This window comes from Prorops nasuta, unplaced genomic scaffold (genome assembly GCF_024137725.1).
Source record: "Prorops nasuta isolate Cenicafe-Biocafe unplaced genomic scaffold, Cenicafe_Pnas_1.2 PNAS00053, whole genome shotgun sequence".
NCBI classification, from domain to species: domain Eukaryota; kingdom Metazoa; phylum Arthropoda; class Insecta; order Hymenoptera; family Bethylidae; genus Prorops; species Prorops nasuta.
This window is the reverse complement of record NW_027116850.1, coordinates 511,491-530,437: the sequence shown is the minus strand read 5'-3', so window position 1 is coordinate 530,437 and position 18,947 is coordinate 511,491. Positions and strand designations below refer to the sequence as shown.

General features: G+C 32.8%; 2 protein-coding genes across 8 annotated transcripts in view; one reads left to right on the top strand and one right to left on the bottom strand.

The window, feature by feature from the left end:
• The window catches only part of Wdr62 (WD repeat domain 62), a 35,752-nt gene extending 20,714 nt beyond the window's left edge, over nucleotides 1–15,038 (top strand). For 3 of the 6 annotated variants that reach the window (XM_066745049.1, XM_066745047.1, XM_066745048.1), the window contains exons 4-26: nucleotides 694–916; nucleotides 1,570–1,785; nucleotides 1,967–2,149; nucleotides 2,247–2,407; nucleotides 2,481–2,817; nucleotides 2,970–3,136; nucleotides 3,217–3,541; nucleotides 3,613–3,823; nucleotides 3,904–4,153; nucleotides 4,228–4,675; nucleotides 4,863–4,931; nucleotides 5,093–5,206; nucleotides 5,303–5,472; nucleotides 5,570–5,863; nucleotides 5,933–6,086; nucleotides 6,177–8,577; nucleotides 9,415–9,549; nucleotides 9,651–9,802; nucleotides 9,881–10,088; nucleotides 10,158–10,284; nucleotides 10,381–10,571; nucleotides 10,764–10,784; nucleotides 11,633–15,038. In XM_066745049.1, coding sequence (XP_066601146.1) covers nucleotides 694–916; nucleotides 1,570–1,785; nucleotides 1,967–2,149; nucleotides 2,247–2,407; nucleotides 2,481–2,817; nucleotides 2,970–3,136; nucleotides 3,217–3,541; nucleotides 3,613–3,823; nucleotides 3,904–4,153; nucleotides 4,228–4,675; nucleotides 4,863–4,931; nucleotides 5,093–5,206; nucleotides 5,303–5,472; nucleotides 5,570–5,863; nucleotides 5,933–6,086; nucleotides 6,177–8,577; nucleotides 9,415–9,549; nucleotides 9,651–9,802; nucleotides 9,881–10,088; nucleotides 10,158–10,284; nucleotides 10,381–10,571; nucleotides 10,764–10,784; nucleotides 11,633–12,012 — 6,937 coding nt within the window. In that variant the 3' untranslated portion in view covers nucleotides 12,013–15,038. Of the gene's footprint in view, nucleotides 1–693; nucleotides 917–1,569; nucleotides 1,786–1,966; nucleotides 2,150–2,246; nucleotides 2,408–2,480; nucleotides 2,818–2,969; nucleotides 3,137–3,216; nucleotides 3,542–3,612; nucleotides 3,824–3,903; nucleotides 4,154–4,227; nucleotides 4,676–4,862; nucleotides 4,932–5,092; nucleotides 5,207–5,302; nucleotides 5,473–5,569; nucleotides 5,864–5,932; nucleotides 6,087–6,176; nucleotides 8,578–9,414; nucleotides 9,550–9,650; nucleotides 9,803–9,880; nucleotides 10,089–10,157; nucleotides 10,285–10,380; nucleotides 10,572–10,763; nucleotides 10,856–11,632 lie in introns of all 6 variants that reach the window. The other 3 variants (XM_066745052.1, XM_066745051.1, XM_066745050.1) reach the window with 3 other exon arrangements.
• Nucleotides 12,018–18,898, bottom strand: GlyS (glycogen [starch] synthase). 2 transcript variants are annotated; one of them, XM_066745054.1, is made up of 12 exons: nucleotides 18,764–18,898; nucleotides 18,219–18,401; nucleotides 17,956–18,140; nucleotides 17,500–17,696; nucleotides 17,223–17,415; nucleotides 16,862–17,124; nucleotides 16,573–16,783; nucleotides 16,335–16,471; nucleotides 16,113–16,245; nucleotides 15,646–16,032; nucleotides 15,290–15,493; nucleotides 12,018–15,217 (listed from the first exon to the last, which is right to left on the bottom strand). In XM_066745054.1, the coding sequence occupies exons 2-12, from the start codon at nucleotides 18,355–18,357 to the stop codon at nucleotides 15,185–15,187; spliced, it is 2,082 nt and encodes a 693-aa protein (XP_066601151.1). In that variant the 5' UTR covers nucleotides 18,358–18,401; nucleotides 18,764–18,898; the 3' UTR covers nucleotides 12,018–15,184. The 2 variants fall into 2 exon arrangements, with proteins under 2 accessions (XP_066601151.1, XP_066601152.1); XM_066745055.1 differs by having other exon boundaries at nucleotides 18,219–18,349; nucleotides 18,764–18,833.
• Nucleotides 18,899–18,947: the final 49 nt, after the last annotated feature.

Genomic DNA, 18,947 nt, shown 5'->3' with positions numbered 1-18,947 from the left:
ATGGTTTCCTTTCAGTAACGAATATCAAATTTTTAAATTTCAATTTTAATAATTATATAGAAAAGCTGTAATTGTAGAATTTAAAAATTCAAAATCGTTGTTCGCTCTATTCACCTTTTATCTAAAACATATCTATTAATTATAGTGCATCTTTTCAATTACTATACTTGGATTTTCTAGTTAAAAAGAAAATAACGGTATCCCTTCAGTAACGATTATAAAGTGTTTAAATTTCAATTTTAACAATTATATAGAAAAGCTGTAATTGCACATTTTTAAAATTCACCTCTGCAATGAATGCCACGGGCTCTAGTCGGAGACATAAACAAAGTTCCAAGCGTTTTAGCGTGTACATACATTTTTGCGACAGCTATTATTCATTGCAAGAAACTAACATTAATTATCCGCAAGGTTTTCTCTTTCTTTCTGTTAGTTTTCATTGAAGGCGCTACCCGTGCGTGCTGCCTTTCTGCTTCCTATACGAGTATTGCGCTAACATCTGAAATAGTACACCGCGTTAAACTTATTAGGAAGAGAGATCCTTTGTTCTAATTGTTAGTAAGAAAAAAAAAATGATTTATAGGAAATTTAGTCTCATGTAGAAAACTATCACTCCGTCCCCTCTATACTTTATATGTATATGTATTAAATATAAAAACATTCCTCGTATCTCTAACTAATATTTTTTTGCAGATGTACGATAGTGCTTTTCAATCCGAGAAAAAACAGCCAAGCGCATGTTTTGAACGCAAGCCGGAAAACGGTGACTTCCCTGGCACTTGCGGGAGATGGCAGACTTTTAGCGACAGGCGAATGCGGTCATATGCCAAATGTACGCGTCTGGGATATCTCCGATCCTCACAATGCTGTGCAGATCGCCGAGTTTCCCGGTCACAAATATGGTATCAATTGTGTTGTAAGTATTGCGAGATTAGCCCTTTATAGAAACATTAACTGTTCCTCCCGTGTATATACACACAATACTGCACTTATTAGAGTGATCGTAAAGGTTTCCTGGAGAACATTATTCGATTTCAAAAGAAATGGAAAATTAGATGACGTCGTAATTGAAAATCTACAGCATTATAATATTTGGCTGGTCGGTGAAAAGGAAAAGCGACGATTGAATAAGATCACTTGGAATATTATAGCAACATCCAAAACCGAGAGATGCAATACCGTTGCACATTATTATCTCTTCTCCGTTTTCATACCTACATAGGCTAGCCGTAGTCGACTGAACGGGAACGAGTACATTTAAGGTCAAGATTTCAAGAACCACTTGGTTGCTCGTTGAGCAACTGAATTCTCTGGTAAATTCTATAGGCTCTGCTCTACGCCGTAAGAGCTTCAGACAGTTTTCACTGTATAATGCAATCACGACTCTAAACAAGAATATAAAAAATATTTTCTGTGTGTGTGAGTTTGTTTGTGTGTTGCTTGCTCGTTAACTTCAAATAACTCTTAATTACCAGAATGTTGCACATTTAACGATACAAATATGATATAGATTATTATTTATTGCATGGGTAAACAAGTTTAATTAATTTATCATTTCTATTTTTTTAGGCGTTCTCGCCAAGCAATAAGTATGTCGTGTCCGTTGGATCCCAGCACGATATGATTGTGAATGTGTGGGATTGGAGAAACAATGTCAAAGTGGCATCCAACAAAGTTTCGAGCAAAGTGAAGGCCGTTTGCTTTGCGGAAAATGGCAATTACTTCGTTACCGTAGGCAATAGGCACGTCAAATTTTGGTACCTGGAATATTCGCGTAGTGCTAAGGTGAGATGTTATTTTTGTTCAGGAGTAGATATTACTGGACTGTTATTTTTTATGTAAGGTAGCTTTATTTATTTTTACGTTGTAAGAGAGCGAATTTCCTAATGAATGTTATAAAGGAATAGGCAGAAAAGAAATTTATACTGGGTGAGCGCAATTTTAAGGTAGATTTAATTTTTTGCAGTACAAGGAACCAGTGCCTTTGATGGGTCGGTCAGCCATATTAGGAGAGCAGCGGAACAATGATTTCGTTGACGTAGCCTGCGGCCGTGGAGAAATGGCAGATTCCACTTATGCTATAACCAAAACTGGCCTTCTCTGCGAATTTAACAACAGACGATTATTGGACAAATGGGTAGAGCTCAGGGTAAGTATTTGTGATTGTTTCTATTTTTTTTTTTTTTTTAATTGTTCTGTTGATCCAGTGTATCATATATTAATTATTTTGCTTTCTTTATTTTTAGACAACAAGTGCAAATTGCATGACGGTCGGTGATAAATTTATCTTCATTGGCTGTGCCGAAGGAATTGTACGTTGTTTTAGTCCCATTACTCTCCAGTTTGTAACTACCTTACCTAGAACGCATTATTTAGGAGTTGATGTCGCCAAAGGTCTTTCCATTAGGTAGTTACTGTTTATTTCATTTGTTTCTTGATAAATAATTGTGAACTATGTTACTAACGTTTCGACTATTTAGTCATATGTCTCAGCATCCTCCAAATGCAAGGTACCCGGATGCCATAGCACTCGCTTTTGATGAGCGCAATAATAAATTAACCTGCGTTTACAACGATCATAGTATTTACGTATGGGACGTGAGAGATATCAAACGAGTGGGCAAGTCGCACTCGTTCCTTTATCATTCGGCTTGTATTTGGGGTGTGGAAATGTATCCTACAGGACAAGATTCTGTTGGCTCTATGCCACCTGGCAGCTTTATCACATGCTCAAGCGATGACACGATACGTGTCTGGAATTTGGAAAAGGATTTGACACCAAATGATACCTTATATAAGCGAAACATCTATAGTAATGTAAGAAATATGTAATAGCTTATTTATCAAATTAATAATTTAATAAGAGTACTCTGTGTATAAAAATTACTTGGTACAAGAGCTTCATTTATAACGAACGAAATGAAATTGTATTGATTATAAAAATAGCTGTCAATCTTTTATTCTTGTAGGAATTACTGAAAGTATTATATATAGATCCTGAACTAACGTATTTAAAGGATCTGGATTTGGCTTCAGCAGGATCCACTGATAAAAGCGATGCTTCGTACGACGGTCGTAATGGTGTAAGATCGATTAGAGTTAGTCCTGATGGCAAGCATCTCGCATCTGGTGATAGGTAGCTTTTAAATTAGTCGTATATTTTACTTTTATTATTCAGTTGAAATATTAATAATTGATATCTGTTTATTTTTGTAGATCTGGTAACATTCGTATTCATGACGTTTCCACGTTAGAAGAACTATGGCTAATAGAGGCACATGATGCTGAAGTGTTGTGTCTTGAATATTCCAAGTTCTCAAAATCTACCACAAAAATGGCGAAACTGCTAGCTAGTGCTTCTAGGGATAGATTAATTCACGTGTTTAGTGTAGATCAAGAATATAATTTCCTACAAACGCTTGACGATCATAGCTCTTCCATTACCGCAGTGAGATTTTTCAATCAAACAAATCAGAGCAGTCAATTACAAATGGTTTCTTGCGGTGCCGATAAAAGCATAATATTTAGGCAACTACAACTGGTAAATATTTGGAGATAATTTGTATTACTTAGGAAGTTAGAAACAACCAATTTGATTAATTCATAACACAGGCTACGGGAGGAAAGCTGCAATTTGCGAGAGATCATAACGCTCAGGGAAAGACCACATTGTATGATATGGAAGTTGATTCCGGACAAAAGCATGTATTAACCGCCTGCCAGGATAGGAATATTAGAGTTTATAATGTAACTAATGGTAAACATAGCAAAACGTTTAAAGGATCTGTCGGCGAAGATGGATCTCTCATTAAAGTTGTTCTAGGTACGCATAGATTATTAGCCATTTTATACTGGTCATTAATAAATTAACAAAGTCTAAAAGATATTTTTTAATTTTTACAGATGCATCTGGAATTTACGTTGCTACCTCATGTACAGATAAAACTTTATGTGTTTATGATTATTATAGTGGAGAATGCATGGCTACAATGTTAGGGCACTCTGAACTCGTCACTGGATTACGATTTAGTCCGGATTGCCGTCACCTTGTTTCAGCCAGTGGAGACGGGTGTGTTTTCGTATGGCGAGTTCCGCATGATATGGTTGTAACTATGCAAGCTCGCCTTGCTCAACAAGCAATGCGTGCTGGAAAGTAAGAGAACAATTTAATATCAAAATATTTTTTAATAATTCCCTCTGATTATAATATTATAATATATTTTATAGAAGACCAGCCCAGAGCAATGGAATTGATATTGACATACAGATCGATAATGAATTATTCGGATCGCCTCCGCCAGAGCTTTTAGATCCAAATGCCAATCCAAACTCATCAAGTATTGCTGCTGATTATCGATTTAGCGTTGGGCAGCTGCCTCTTTGGGCAAAGAAACAAATTAATACCGCGAGTACCGAAGATCATTCAGAGTCTAATGCAAGATCGCTTGGTGTGGATATGCCAAAAGGCAGGTGGGCACAAAGAGTGCAGCAGGTAGACGGAATTACGGTTAAATCCGTATTTGAAAGTGACGAAGTGATACCCTTTCCTCCACCGCGGATAGGAACCGACTCCGATGGAGGTGGTGCTGGTGGTTCAAAAGACAGTTCCATCGACAGTGGCACGGAAACAAAATGCAGTAGCGACTATCGACGGGAAACAATAGTTATTAAAAGAGTTAGTAAAATACTCTTTCTCATCATTTCTTTCATTCAATTTACAAAATAATAAGTTTGCCTTAATAGCGTTCCTTTCTTATAAAAATATTAATAAACTAATTTCTTTTTTTATCATTTAACAAACATAATTCAGCTTCAGTAATAAAAATAATTAATAAGCACTAAGAAATAATTTACTATTATAGGACGAAGAAGAAAATGTTTTCCAACCTTGTCCAGATAGTTACAGAGAAATAAATGATGCTACAAAACAGGTACTAATATAGGGCGATCATACTAATTGATTAATTTTCACGTTTATAACTCTCAATGCTTGAATTATAAGTCCTTTTAATCATAAAGCAATAATAACTGTTACTGTTGCAAGTATTTAATGTTTACTCGATTATACTTATGTTTTGTCATTAAAACGCAGATGCTAGGCGGTAATATAACAATGACTCGAGGTGGCAATATTACGGAGTTGACGCGACAGGCCAGAATACGTCATCACACCGACGATAGCAGTTTGGGAAGCTTTAAATTTGAGGTGATTAGATTAAAGTTTTAAATTAATTTATTTTTAGGAGCTATTTATCAAGCAAATAGAATAATATTTATTAACATATGGTATTATATACAATAGGATCACGAAAGTACAGAACACGATGGAGATGTAGAAGATTATTCCGAAGGAGAGAATGGAACAACAGGTTCGGAGAAATCACATCATAGGCTAATGTATTATCCTCCAACAGAAGACACAGTGTCGAACCAGTTTACGGTGAATGCAATGGACGTTGAAGAGCTTAGGAGGTTCGTAAAGTAAAAACTATCGCTTTTCCGTATTATAAATAATTTTATTTTTTGAAGCAATAAATACTGTAATTGCTCATTTAATATTGAATTGTAGATCGCAAAGACGTCAGAAAAAAGGGAGAAATAGAGAAAATGGTAAATCTAGTGAATTAACTGCATCTGGTAGTCAGGATGATTCTGATTCAGAAGGTGGCACTTCCACGCCTAGTGCGGAAAGAAATCCTTTATCCATGCTATCGGAAGCAAGCTCCGAAGGATTTGATCAGATAACCAAGCAGACGCACCGAGAGAAATACTTAAAGAATGCCTTTGAATCTCTTAGCGGTGCCGAAGAACAACCACCAAATCGTGCAAAAACTACTAGTATTAGCTCTCAGTTCCATGGCAGGTGAGATGTTATTATCTAGAAAAATAAACATGAACACAAGTAATATAAATATTAAACGTTTGAGTTTAGACTTAGCGGTGGATCGGAAAACACAAATGTTAATAAAAGCCATAGCACGGTCATTGCGAATGCTGCCAAGAATTCGAGAAATGATGCTGATGTTTTAAAAAAACGAGAGGAACTCCAAAGGAGAATAGAAGAGACCAGAAGAAAACTTCAAAGCGTGAGAATTTATCAAAATATTGAACGAATTAAATGTTTTAAGCTTTTATTATGAGCTTGTACAATTTGAGTTATTGTACTCTCTTTACAGGTTGGTTATAGATCCTCCTTAAAATCCAGTCAAAGTATATCTGATCTCAGTAGCCATATACCAGATAAACATCATCGATCTAATAAGCTCAGCACAGGTAACAAAATTGCTCAACAAAATAAATTCTCTAAGCCGATTAATCCTTGCAAGCCTATGATAAATGTGAAGCCCGTAATTAAGTCCCAAAAAACTACTAACAAAGCATTAAATATGGAAAGAGCGTTATTTAAACCGGACATACAGAATGATAATTTCTTACCTAAAAGTCAAACGACATCATGCATAAGTGAAAAGGTCAAGCGCACGGCTAATAACCGGCCTATAACGTTGACGTTAAAGAAAACTGAAAAGTATCAGCTGTCTTTAAATAAGGCTAATCAATCCTTACCTATTTCTCCAGTATCCGAAGAATTAAAATTGTTAAAAGAACAGTGTAAGAAAAATGTTAGTCGATTTGCTAAATTTGCGCAGAAACGAAGATCGTGTAGTTATTTTATTGGACTGGATGACAATGATGAGGATATGGACAATATTGCGAAATCATTTGAAAGTTTACCGGTTGTTATGAACGAGCGAGATGCTGAAAGCTTTCAACAAGAGCTGGACGATTGTGACGAGGAAAATGGAAATTTCAGCGATGATTCGCTCGAGGGTGACTTCAAAAATCCTCCGAGACGTTGCGTTAGTGACTACCAGATCAATATCAATATGGATGGACAAACTGATTATAGAAAGTATGCTAATTATCAAAACTTTTCGAACCAAAGAGTTTTCAGTGGTTCTCAAGAGAGCATATTATCCGATGCGTCGGTGGAGTCCTTTTCAAAAGGTAGTGCCGAAGTACTTGATTACAACTACGAAAATGATAGGCATTCAAGTGCGAGCTTCTTTTTATCCAGACGGAAGATGCAGTCTGGCCGAAGTCAGGAAAGTATATTGACCGATGAGTCAGATTATCAAATGTTTCCACTTCAGGAAAATGCAGATCACAGAAGCACTGAAAGTGTTTTGACCGATGATTCCGATTCTTTGGTAAAAAGTGCGCCATTGGAAATGCTCTTTGACTCTCATTACAAACGAAAGAGACAAAATTCTGAAACTTACAATGGCAATCCGAATAATAAAATGGATCCAACAGATATAAGCGAAAATGTTACAGATTCCAGCACGCACAAAGGTGTATTTAGATCGAAGTCTTTGCAAGATACAAGAATCAGCAAACTTAACATCGATAATAATTTTGAAGAGGATAGCATTCCCACAAGTACGTGCATATATTACGAGTTCAATTTTGATGAAGGAAATGAGAAGAACCTGAATACACGTTTGAGTAAGGACAGTAACTCGAGGAGCACTGGTTTAAAAAATCCAAGACAACCACAATCAATGTTAATTTTAAACGATTTCATTGCACATAAGCCACCGAAAGCGAAAAGGAGCTCATCTCGTACACAGAGCATGCGAAACAGAGCGAGACCGTCTTGGAGCAAGCATACCATTGATTCCTCTTCGCAGTCCAGCATGAAATTATCATCCGATGATTTTATGCCATGCGAAAGTTTGCCAACGAGTAATAAAGTAGCTGTAGTCGAACAGTTTCTATCGACTACCAACGATTCGTCCCAGCCCACTAGTGATAAGAATAATGAGCAAAGATTTTTTAGTTTTCAAAATCGTCAGTCAGAGGATAAAACTATGTACTCCAATGGTGAAAGTGATTACAGAGGTGATTGTTTTTCGGTAAAGCTTCCTCTGCGACAAGAATTAATAAATAACGGTTTGGTTATTAATAAGCATAAAAATTGCGATACTGATAAAACTATTGCACCACGCGATGGTGACGTCGATTGTTTTAAAAGTCAATTTCCAACAAAGGATATTTCGGACGCCTATGATTCATTAGAATCTGCTGGTCCTATTCATAACGAGCAGTCGATACACTTTCAATCACATCATTCCAGTTTCTCATCTTCGAATAAGCAAAGTGTTGATGTGCGCATTAATCGAGCTATCGAAGGAACTGTGAAGCTGCTTTCCAAAGAATTTGAGAATCTTGTGAGGAGAGAGCAAAACTTTATGAAAAATAAAAATTTAAAGCTTTCTCAACCTACCGAGGGTACCGAAAATTTTGCAAAGCTTGAGGCAGAGAGAGATGAAAAACTGGCTGTTAAAAGAGACGTAAGATTACATTCAGGAGGAGAAGATTCCGATTGTGCGGATACTTCAGCAATTGATAAATCATTGCTGGAGAGTGGCTCTTCAACATCTGCTTCTAGCAGCGCAAATTCTCCGAAGCGGTTATGGCCACCTGCTTCTCGTTGTCAAAGTTATATGAAATGGACTAGGACATTGCCTACGATTAATCAATCAATTCTACCATCAAAAAGCAGCATTTTTTCAGGTATCCAAATAGTAGGAGAAAACACATATTTATACAATTATTATAATTTCATACCAGTATGTGATTATTTTTATCATCTGCTAAACGCTATCGAAACTGTACGAATAGCTAGTGATGCTGTTATGAAAATCTTTTATTTAATTTTTAGAATAGATCAGTGTTACCATACATATGCATTACTATAAGAAGTACTCAATTGTATTGAAAATATGTGTTAGTGTACAATAGCAAACCGTATTCGTTATTTTAGTTTACGTGTTTGATTCTATTGGAATTTATATGATTTTATTTCTTATGGAGGCTCGTTAATTGTGCAATTGTATTTAGTAAGCTAAGAAGCGTTCATCGTATAAAGCAGCGATTACTTTTCAGTTTAATTTTTGTTGCTCAAGCAAATTATACCTCGGTAAATCATTTATCCTTTCATTTTGCATGATGAATCAAACATTAGCATGTTTATCTGCTTTGTTGTATACATACTTCTGTTTATTTCAAGCTGACATGTAAATGTTCATTTGACGCATTTGACAAAAAGTCTTAAAGAACATCAATCTTTATTTTCAATGTACATAACAAATTTGCGTTACTTCAAATTCTAACTTACTGAGATTTATGTTAAGAAATAGGCTTACCTCACTCGCGATCCTCTTACAAATGTTTCTTCGTAGAACATAATTACTGCTGTCATATCCTTAGAGACATAGTATTTGTTCATATATATTTCAAGGATATTAATGACAAAGAATTTCCCTCGATATGATTTTTATTATCATTTTTTCATAAGCGGCTGCATTATGAAAATTTAGCTTAGTGCATGTGTGTGCATATTTTCTACAGTTGGCAATAACGGGGCACGAAATTCGTCAAAAATTATTGACAGTGAAGAAGAGGGGGGTGGAATGCGACGTGCCTGTTCATTGAGTGACCTTTCTGTCAGTCCACCAAATAGACTACTGCATGGTCCTATACAAGGTATCCGTATTGTCCCTGATTTTTTATTTGCATTTATTTGTATAAAATTTTTATATATTAGATCATGTTTAACAAAAAATATATTTTAATTGAGTAAACAGTTTCAGGAAAATTAAGTAACAAAAATACAAATGCTACTTCAAGAACCATAAGTGGAGGTACAAATCAAGCTGGAAACCAATCTAGGCACGTAACCAGTAAAAATCACTCTTCTCATATGACAAGAAGCAGTAGCGTAGGTGTTCTCAATCAGGTAGGTTTATAATTTACATATACTCTATACAATGCTAATTCTCATATTTTATTATCATATATTCGTTGTATTATATAGAGTGACTCTGAATCCGACGCTGGAGTTTCATCTATTGGAGGTAGAAATTGGAATAATCAGACTGGAAACAATAGGATAAGTGGCTTGATGAGACCTACGATTAGTTCACAAAATAAAATAAATCACCAAAATAAAGCAAATTCTACAACTGGTGGTAATCTTCCATCAGTATTGAGGAGGCGTGGAATGCAAGGAGCCTACTCCAGTGGTAATTATATTCTAAACTGTTTGAATATTTAATAGAAAATTAATTTGAAATTAACATTGATGTTTCTAGTAAATCTAAGTCAAGTGGGTAACCAAGAAGATTCAAGCTCAGAAGATACTTCGTCGAATGGTAATAGCGGAAAACCAGCTCTTCCTCCGAGACCGAGGAGTATCAGCATCGATCATTCCGTCACAGGGTTCGTAAAATATTCTTTCTGTACTAAACAATTAAATATTATTATGACTATTTGTGTTGTTTTGTAATATAATTAAATGGATTTATTGTCCTTTAGTAACCTCAGTTTACCTAACTCAACTGTAAAGAGATCCGGGTCATCATCAGTTATTACAAATGGTCGAAGTGGGCCACCAAGTCAATCTGGGAATCGAATGTCTGTAACCAATCGTAGTCAACTGGAGCCGAGTCCACAAGAATTACCGGTAAAGGATACAGATCGTGCTATCGATGTAGCCAGTGCTGAATGTGAGTATAAATACATACTCCAAATTATTAAATAATATCATCATACCTCCTATTTGTTATATTCATTTTTATTATGATTTAACTTAACATACTGTTAAAAAATCAAACACTATTAAAAAAGTGCTTATGCTGTTGGGAGATATGTTAATTGAAATGATACAGATTAATTTCAAATGAGATTTACCATTGCAGTAAGCACGGATAAAACGCTAGGTAAAATAGAAATATCTTCTAAGAATGATGTGCTGTAAGAGCTATGCAATCTATCAGTGTATTTAAAATTTGTAAGTGATCATGCTAATATTGAACTTTTCATAAGTTTCATTAAAGTATTCAGCTAGAACTCTTAATTTAATGTGCTATTGTCGAAAATATGTAATTATATATTTTCCCAATTCATGTGATAGCTCAAAGTTTCCAAATCAATGAAAAACATCAACTAATGATCTTTATCAATTTCCCTACAATCATCACATTTCAAATTGCACCAATCTAACATTAAGTGCCAGATTTATACACTGAATGCCAAAATTCGCCTAGACACATTTTTCAGAATTCTTTTTTTGGTGCATAAAATGTACAGTTCATGGGTTTAGAGGCTTAAAGTTTGGAGTCACTAGCGTCATACTTAATTATTATAGCAAAGTAAATTTTAACGCCCATTTGAGGTGTAAATTTGGATCATAGCAAAAAATTGTTTGAATCATCAATTCTTATCATAAAAGCATGATCTCATACGAATTTTAGAAACAAATATCCGCATGCTTGTTTATTTATTCATTTGCAATGCATTATTGCAAGTTTATATTATTTGAAAATATATACTTATTGGAACTAGTATAAATTTTTACGATTCTAAAGTTAAAATCTGTAGAAATCTTAAATTCTATATTGTTATTGCACGTTAAAAAATGTGCTTGTGCATTATTTATTCGTGTAAAAAATATATCTTAAGACGATTACATCGTTAGCTTCAAAAATATTATTATTTAAAAATTTATTTATGTAGCAACGTCAATTTTCACTTATAATAATTCAAATTGACCATTAAATTTTTTCAGTATCAACGCAACTTTGCAACACGATTGCTGATGAATTAACACGAACCGCAGACAATGTAGTGCAACTTTATAAGCGACTAACAATAGACAGCGAGGATCCCACTGCTGCAGATATCGATAGGGATACAATGCTACGTGGTTTAGAATCTTCTGTGAACGAAACAATGCGTACTTTAAGGTTGGTTGTTGCAGGCGGCTTACACAATAATGCAGATGCTATCAACCAAAGCGTTCCCTATACTGAAGCAACAGCCAAATTTCAAGAATTACTCGCTGGACAGGATCAAGGAAAAGTTGTCAACATGATGCAGCAATATTCCGAATTATTATTGAGCATGATGCAACAAAGAATGGGGGGAACACAACCGAATCACACTTAAAATCCGTCCAACGCAGTATCTTGAAAAAAACACAATGCTAAGTAATATTTTAAAACCAGGTATTAATAGAAAAATTTAATTCGAGGCAATTTTTGGCAACTCAATTGTGGTCTCTACAACCGAACGTAACTATCTTAATCAAGTCATATATATAGAATTAAATAAAGCAAGAATAGAATGGATTTGATAGAAAGTGCTTGTTTTTGTTCTTTTTAATTTATTATTTCAAAGCTTTAACGTGTCCATATTTTGTATCGTTCAAAATTAATTTAAATTTACTATGTTACATTACTGTATCAATGTTTATGTTTTCGAAATGAAAAGAATGGTCGTAAATAGTTATTTAAAGAACAGAGAAAGCTATCAAAGTTCTATTTTTTAATAAATAGTATTACAGGTTGGCTTACAAATATTATTCAAAAACGCCTTGGTTTAAAGTTTACTTGTTATAAAACTAAACTTAGTCGTAATTGCATTTTAAAGAATTTAACATTTATTAAATTGCATATTAGAAGATTACATTAAAACTTTTTGATTGAAAGGACTTATTATTAGGGCACGTCTTGATATAATGCATTAAACTAAATAGAAACGATATTTAAATAATCACTCTGTAAGGTCTGATTTAGTGTTTGTATTTTGTACGTATGCGATAAGGACTGAAAGTGTATAGAAAATGTTTGTACTAATGAAATCGGGTATGTGTCGATTATGTTCTTTAAAATATTTATGAAACCGTTTATGTTTGAGTTAACTATTGTATCTCGAGGCCATTTGCCGTAAAATGCCAATTAACTAAAGACTCGTAGATTAAGATGCAAATATATATATTTATATGCATATATATACTATATATAAATCTGCTAAATGGTATTATACTAAAGTAATATTAAAATTTTATTATGCAACCAAAGGTTCAGTGTACCTACGGTCTTGGGATAAATTATCTTTCCATAAATTAAAAGCTTTTGAAAATATTATACTGTACACTGCAATACAACTTGTCAGTAGGAAGTATAAAGATGCATCCAGCTCATTAACAAGAATGTTAAATCCAGCAATATAATTTTCTTAAACTTATCTTTGGAAAAGATGAAGTGCAAATATATAATTTATTTTATTTCAAAGAAAAAAATGTCAGACTATAAAAATGACAGTTTGTGCTCATTAATAACTTATAAAATTTTATTTTTATAGTTGCAGTTTATTTAAATGATCAATCATACCATATTTTTAGTATTATCATCAAATCTGCGCGTATTAATGATATGCTTTAGCTCAATAAAATGCATTGAATATCTAATCAATATTTGCACAAGCCAAAACTAAGTGCTACTTTAAAGTACATCTGAATTTTATTACAAAAATAATCTATATTTACATATTTTTCCACCTAATAATAGTAATTATCAAAAAATACAGTTTTCCATAGAGATATCCATTTAAAAGGTTCAGTTAAAGCAACAATGCGTATTGCTAAATAGGACTATACTTAGAAATTGAATTAATCAAGAATCAAAGTATTACAGATATACGTATTATTAATATTGCAATTTTCCATCTGTAATAGTACACATGATATGTCTTGTTTAATAATAATTATGAGTAGCTTTCGTTCATGTTTTATTTAATATTTAGATTGTGCCATTTAAGTTATTATACTGTTTTAGTTTAAACAATGATTTGAACATTCACGATTATTATACATTTTCCGTATAAATTTTTTCGGTCACTCGCATATCGTTTGTTATTGTTACTAAAAATCCTACCTTTAACTATGTGTATTAACAGAAGAAATTTTTATTTTTGTGTTGCGTTTTTGATATACAGAATATTTTAGCACACAGTTTTATTTTTTAAAAATGGTATACAGTATATCTACCAGTAATATCGCATTACCAGACAAATGTACTATTACCCATATTTCATTTCAGACAGGATCAAATAAGTGTATACATCGCATTATACTGTCCCTTTTAATTATTATTTTATTTATGATAATGATTTTAAGGTGTCTAAAATGCTTGTATTTTATTTAAAATTTCATATATAAACAGAAGTCTAATTATGTGTACGTGTATGTATGTTGATAAAGTTACATTATAAACGAAAATTTCAAATGGACATATTATTAAGAATTTGTATAGATGAAAATAATAGTTAACATATGCTTTACTGGTCTCTTACGAAATCAATTGATTTAATAATTATTATAATTTTGGTACTAAAAACGAATATCGCCTTGAATACATTTTTTATAAACGAGCATTTAGTTGCGCTTTATCATAGAAAAAAAATATAATTCGTGCCGAAAATGACTAATGGTTAACGTAACTTAATATTCTATTTTGTACATTGTGTTAATACTCAATGATAATACAGAAAACCGCCCATAAAGTTTGTTGTATAGAAATATTAGTACACGACAGTAACTCATTTGAAATAGAATGAATATAATCACCAAAATAATAAGTGATAGCGCTAAGTTATTTAACAAACTTAGTTTTATGTCAACACTAATTTGCGCCAGCTTTAAAGATTTGTTTGGAATATTTATTAGTTAATAATAGTAGACCTTGGACTTATTGGATGTAATAAAAATATATTTCTATATAATAAGAGTATATTCCGCCATACAATGTAGATAACATTTTATATAATCTCCAAAGCGCAACGATATACATATATATTTATATATATGTATACATGTATATAATATTCTAAATGTAATGGAACAAACTTTGATTATAAACTATAATACAATGCAATATGTATATACTTTTAAAATATTTTCTAAATTTCTCTCCATGATTATCTTAAAATATTAATTTAGTAATAACATTATACATAGGTATTTCTCTTGGATTATGGATGTTACAAGGAGTATTAAAAATAATTAAACGGACGAAGATGCTATCGAAGTTAGTAATACTATTATCTTAAAATTCTTACTAGAAATCTTCATTGCAACTTTTTGTATTGATAGAATTTCATTTTGTATAATGATTAAAGCTAATAACAGATGATGCCGAATTTGATTTTAATTTGATAAAGACAAATTTTCCTTAAACGTCGGAATAGTTTTTATATACAACCTTTGTTTCCATTTTTATTGCTTACAATAAAATTAAATGTACACTCTTGGACGTACATTATAAAAATAATAATTTATTTATTTTCCATGTCCTTGTCTTAATTCTTCGAGCTAGAAAAAAATTGTACACGGTTTGTGATATTTTATTAGAAAATAAATAGAATAGGTGTTTTTAAATTGTACCTCTTTTTCCTCGTCTACCTCGTCATCTTCGTCATCAGAGCTATGAATTGAAGCAGCTGGTGTTGTATGCCGAGATGAAGAAGGAGATGGAGGTTCACTAATGGGTCTTGGATAATTGAAACGGCTACTGCTCCCCTCTGCATATTCTGATGCTAATTCAGGATATACTATTGTCAAAGCTTTGATTCGTGCTTGACGATAATACTGAAATTTCAAAATTATATTTTATTGATCCTACGATACAGCATTTTGTAAATTTTATCATTTTAAACGATCCTCTGTTATCTTGTAAATACATTTAGTTAACAATTAGGACAAACAGTTATTTAATTTTTTTAAGTACAAAATCAACTTACAATGCCAAGATTTCGCCAATCAAGAAGATCACTCAAACGCTCCGTTCTATTTCTCTGTATAATACGTTGTCTACGACTGAGGCGAGCAAAATCGAACATATACTGAGCAAGTTGTTGAACACTGTTTTCTAAACCGATGTATCGCCTATCAACAATATATATTCCGTAGCTCATAGGATCCGCGATATGATCTTGCATGAAACAACCAAAACCTGATAAGTTTGTAGTAATGCTAGGTATACCCATTACTGTACATTCAGCTGGAGTATAACCCCATGGCTCATAGTAAGAAGGAAAAACACCCAAATGGCATCCCCGAACGAATTCTTCATAATCAAGACCAAATAGTGGATTTGTCGAAGAAAGAAATTCGGGGTGGAAAATCATCTGTAAAATAAAGATGATTTAATATAAGCATCATTTATAAATAATTGTTAATAAAATTCTGTGCTTTTAATGTCACATACTTTCACACGATCGTGAACAGAATTAAAAAGATTGCATCTTCTTATTGCATTTAAAACTGGATCATTCCAGTCATCAACAACATTATGCGTAGTAACTGGTGGGAGTCCATTTCTTTGAAGTGCATACAAGCAACTAAAGTAAAAACGATTTTTTAAATATATCTTATCTATTTAAATGATATAATTTATATCAAATAATAATAAAGGTTATACTGCTCCTACCGTTTGATTTTAATGGTATCTTCTTTTAGCAGAAGCTCATTAGCATCTGGCAGGCGACCAGATAGGCAAAGTTCGTACAATCGTTTACCCATTTTATCTTGAATCTCGCTAATAGTATTTTTTAGAGCTTTAGTAACCTGTTTTATTAACATAATGTAAATATAGTATTAAAGAAAATTATTGACAAGTGTATATTAATTATTACTAATCTGTACATATTACATAAATCATAGCTTACCGCATGGCCCCGAAGAGATTCCACATTAAAATTGTTTGTCCGTGCGGGAAAAATTAAAAATGCTACAACAGTAACATCGGGTCTTGATGATTTTAAAAAGTGGTTTAATCTTGCCAGTGCTTCAATAAAAATATCAGCGCCTTTATTTCCGAATTCATAGCGCCCGGCAATAAAAAAATATAATGTTTTATCCAAATCAAAATCGTAGTGCCTGGAATAAATATTGATTAGTAAGAGGAAAATTTTTTGGATTTACAATAAAATCGTTTATGTTGACTCCCTCTCGTACCCATAAAAATGTCCTCTGACAAAATCATGTATTTTTTCTTTGCTAACAGCATGTAAATTTTGAAATTCATGTAGCGCTGCAAACTTTTTAACATTGAGACCGTTTGGCGTGATAATATCTGGCTTACGCTTCAGTAAATGTTCCGCTTCAAAACCAGTGATATCCGAAACTGTTGTAAATACATGAGCTAGATGTGAAGCTGCACGTTCCATACAATATCTGTGATAGATTTGACGTTTACCAGCTTCTTCATCCACATTAAACTATAAGCAATTGTTTAGCTCTTTTTAGCATCATAATCATTGTATGGGGTAATAGTTTAAAAACTGCATAATCAATCCTAATTATCTGCTATTATTACCTTATCCATATTATTGTAAAAATCAGTTTTTCCTGCACAAAGATATCTACCTAATAAAGTAGCGTGTGTAGTAAAAACAGTTGCCACATCAACATGTCTTGTTCTTAGTGCAATCAATCCAACTCCAGCTTGCCATTCATGACAATGTACCACAACTCTAGGTGGAACATCAGAATAATTTTCTGCAGCTTTTCTGTAAACATTATTTAAAGACTACAAATGTGATTCATATAATAATTACATTGTTATCTCCAAATGATCTTAAATAAAATGGTACCTGACTTCTGATATGAATTGACAAACAAGATAGCCCAAAATAACAGCATCATTTGCCTCTATATCAAGATGTGGAATACCAAGATTACATGTATTCCATAATTCTTGTTTATATTCATCTAATTTCCATGCAGCACTACCAATATCAAAGAGAACAATTTGGGGATTTCCATCCACTAACCAAGTCCCTGTTACAACCTGTATTAAAATTTTTCAAAATATTAAACAAATTTGTACATTATAATAACATTTAAATGAACCAAATAATACAAAAACAGTTTAAATATGAATGTTAAAATTGAAAGTGTCCTTGAATTATATTAAGTTGAAAGTTGGAAAAGTGCCATATGAAAGCTATTGTGTATATGAATATATGACTAGATAAAATAGCCTTCACATTCAAAACAGGTGTTTCAATGTTAAGTAGTACAGCTGAGAAAGAAATTATCTTATGCACCTTAAATCCTTGATCACGGAGGACTCTTACAGCTTGAGTTAAAGGGCTATTAGGAGGAAAATCTGCTTCCTCAACTTCTGTTCTTGCACAGCCTTCTTTATATGGACCAAGAAGACAATACTGATCACCCATTTCTTCAGTAGATATATATGCTTTTGATCTGATCACAGTATAAATCCCTCCGACTGTGATAAAATAATTATAATTTATAAATAAGAAAATATTTATTTGTGCACTAAATTTTAAGACAGACATATATATACCTTTATTTGCTGCTTCCCAAGCAACTTCAAAGTTCCATCTGTTTTCATGCTGTGCTGTATAGCCACGATCCATAAATTCAAATAAATCGTTACAGCTGTCTATTCGATAAAATCTTCTTGAAGCTCGGTCCCTAGACATATTGTCTGGTAATTCTTGTGACAACACAATTTACTAAAATAAACCTGGTGTAATAAATAAATAAAACCGTTTAAAACATAAGTAATTTTTTAAAAAGTATAACAAAATATATTGGAAAATTAAAAAAACAATCATTTTTAAATAAAAAATACAGTATGAAAAATGATATAAAAACCCAGATATATTGTTTCAGAAATATAAATTTAGATAAGAAAATTTCGAATAGAAAAATACAACACATGTAACATAAAATCAATTTATTAGTTCAAAGGTCAATGCCAGTGGTTACAGCGTATCTGTTAAAGCGATTTCAATGCAAACTGAATATTACTTCTATTAAATGACATGATCAAATTAATGAATTAAATGTAAATATATTTTTTGAGATTATTTATTTTTCACTTACTGTTCAATGTGATAGTTTTTATTTACAATCGTCGAAGTTTATATGCGGATACCGGAGGAGTGAAGCTAGTAGGGGGAGCACTCAGGTTCAAGTGAAGGTCACCACGGACGCCACGGACTATGAGAGGTCATTGAGTTGAGGGCTTAGATTAATCTTAGTTTGAAATGAACTTCTAGAATTCCAG

What these genes read in the sequence shown, in the direction of transcription:
- GlyS (XM_066745054.1), bottom strand. Translation starts at nt 18,357, where the DNA reads ATGTCTAGGGACCGAGCTTCAAGAAGATTTTATCGAATAGACAGCTGT. An exon ending in TCCGTGATCAAGGATTTAAG is followed by an intron (nt 17,697 to 17,955) that starts GTGCATAAGATA and finishes ATTTTAATACAG; the next exon opens with GTTGTAACAGGGACTTGGTT. An exon ending in CTGTTCACGATCGTGTGAAA is followed by an intron (nt 16,033 to 16,112) that starts GTATGTGACATT and finishes TTTATTTTACAG; the next exon opens with ATGATTTTCCACCCCGAATT.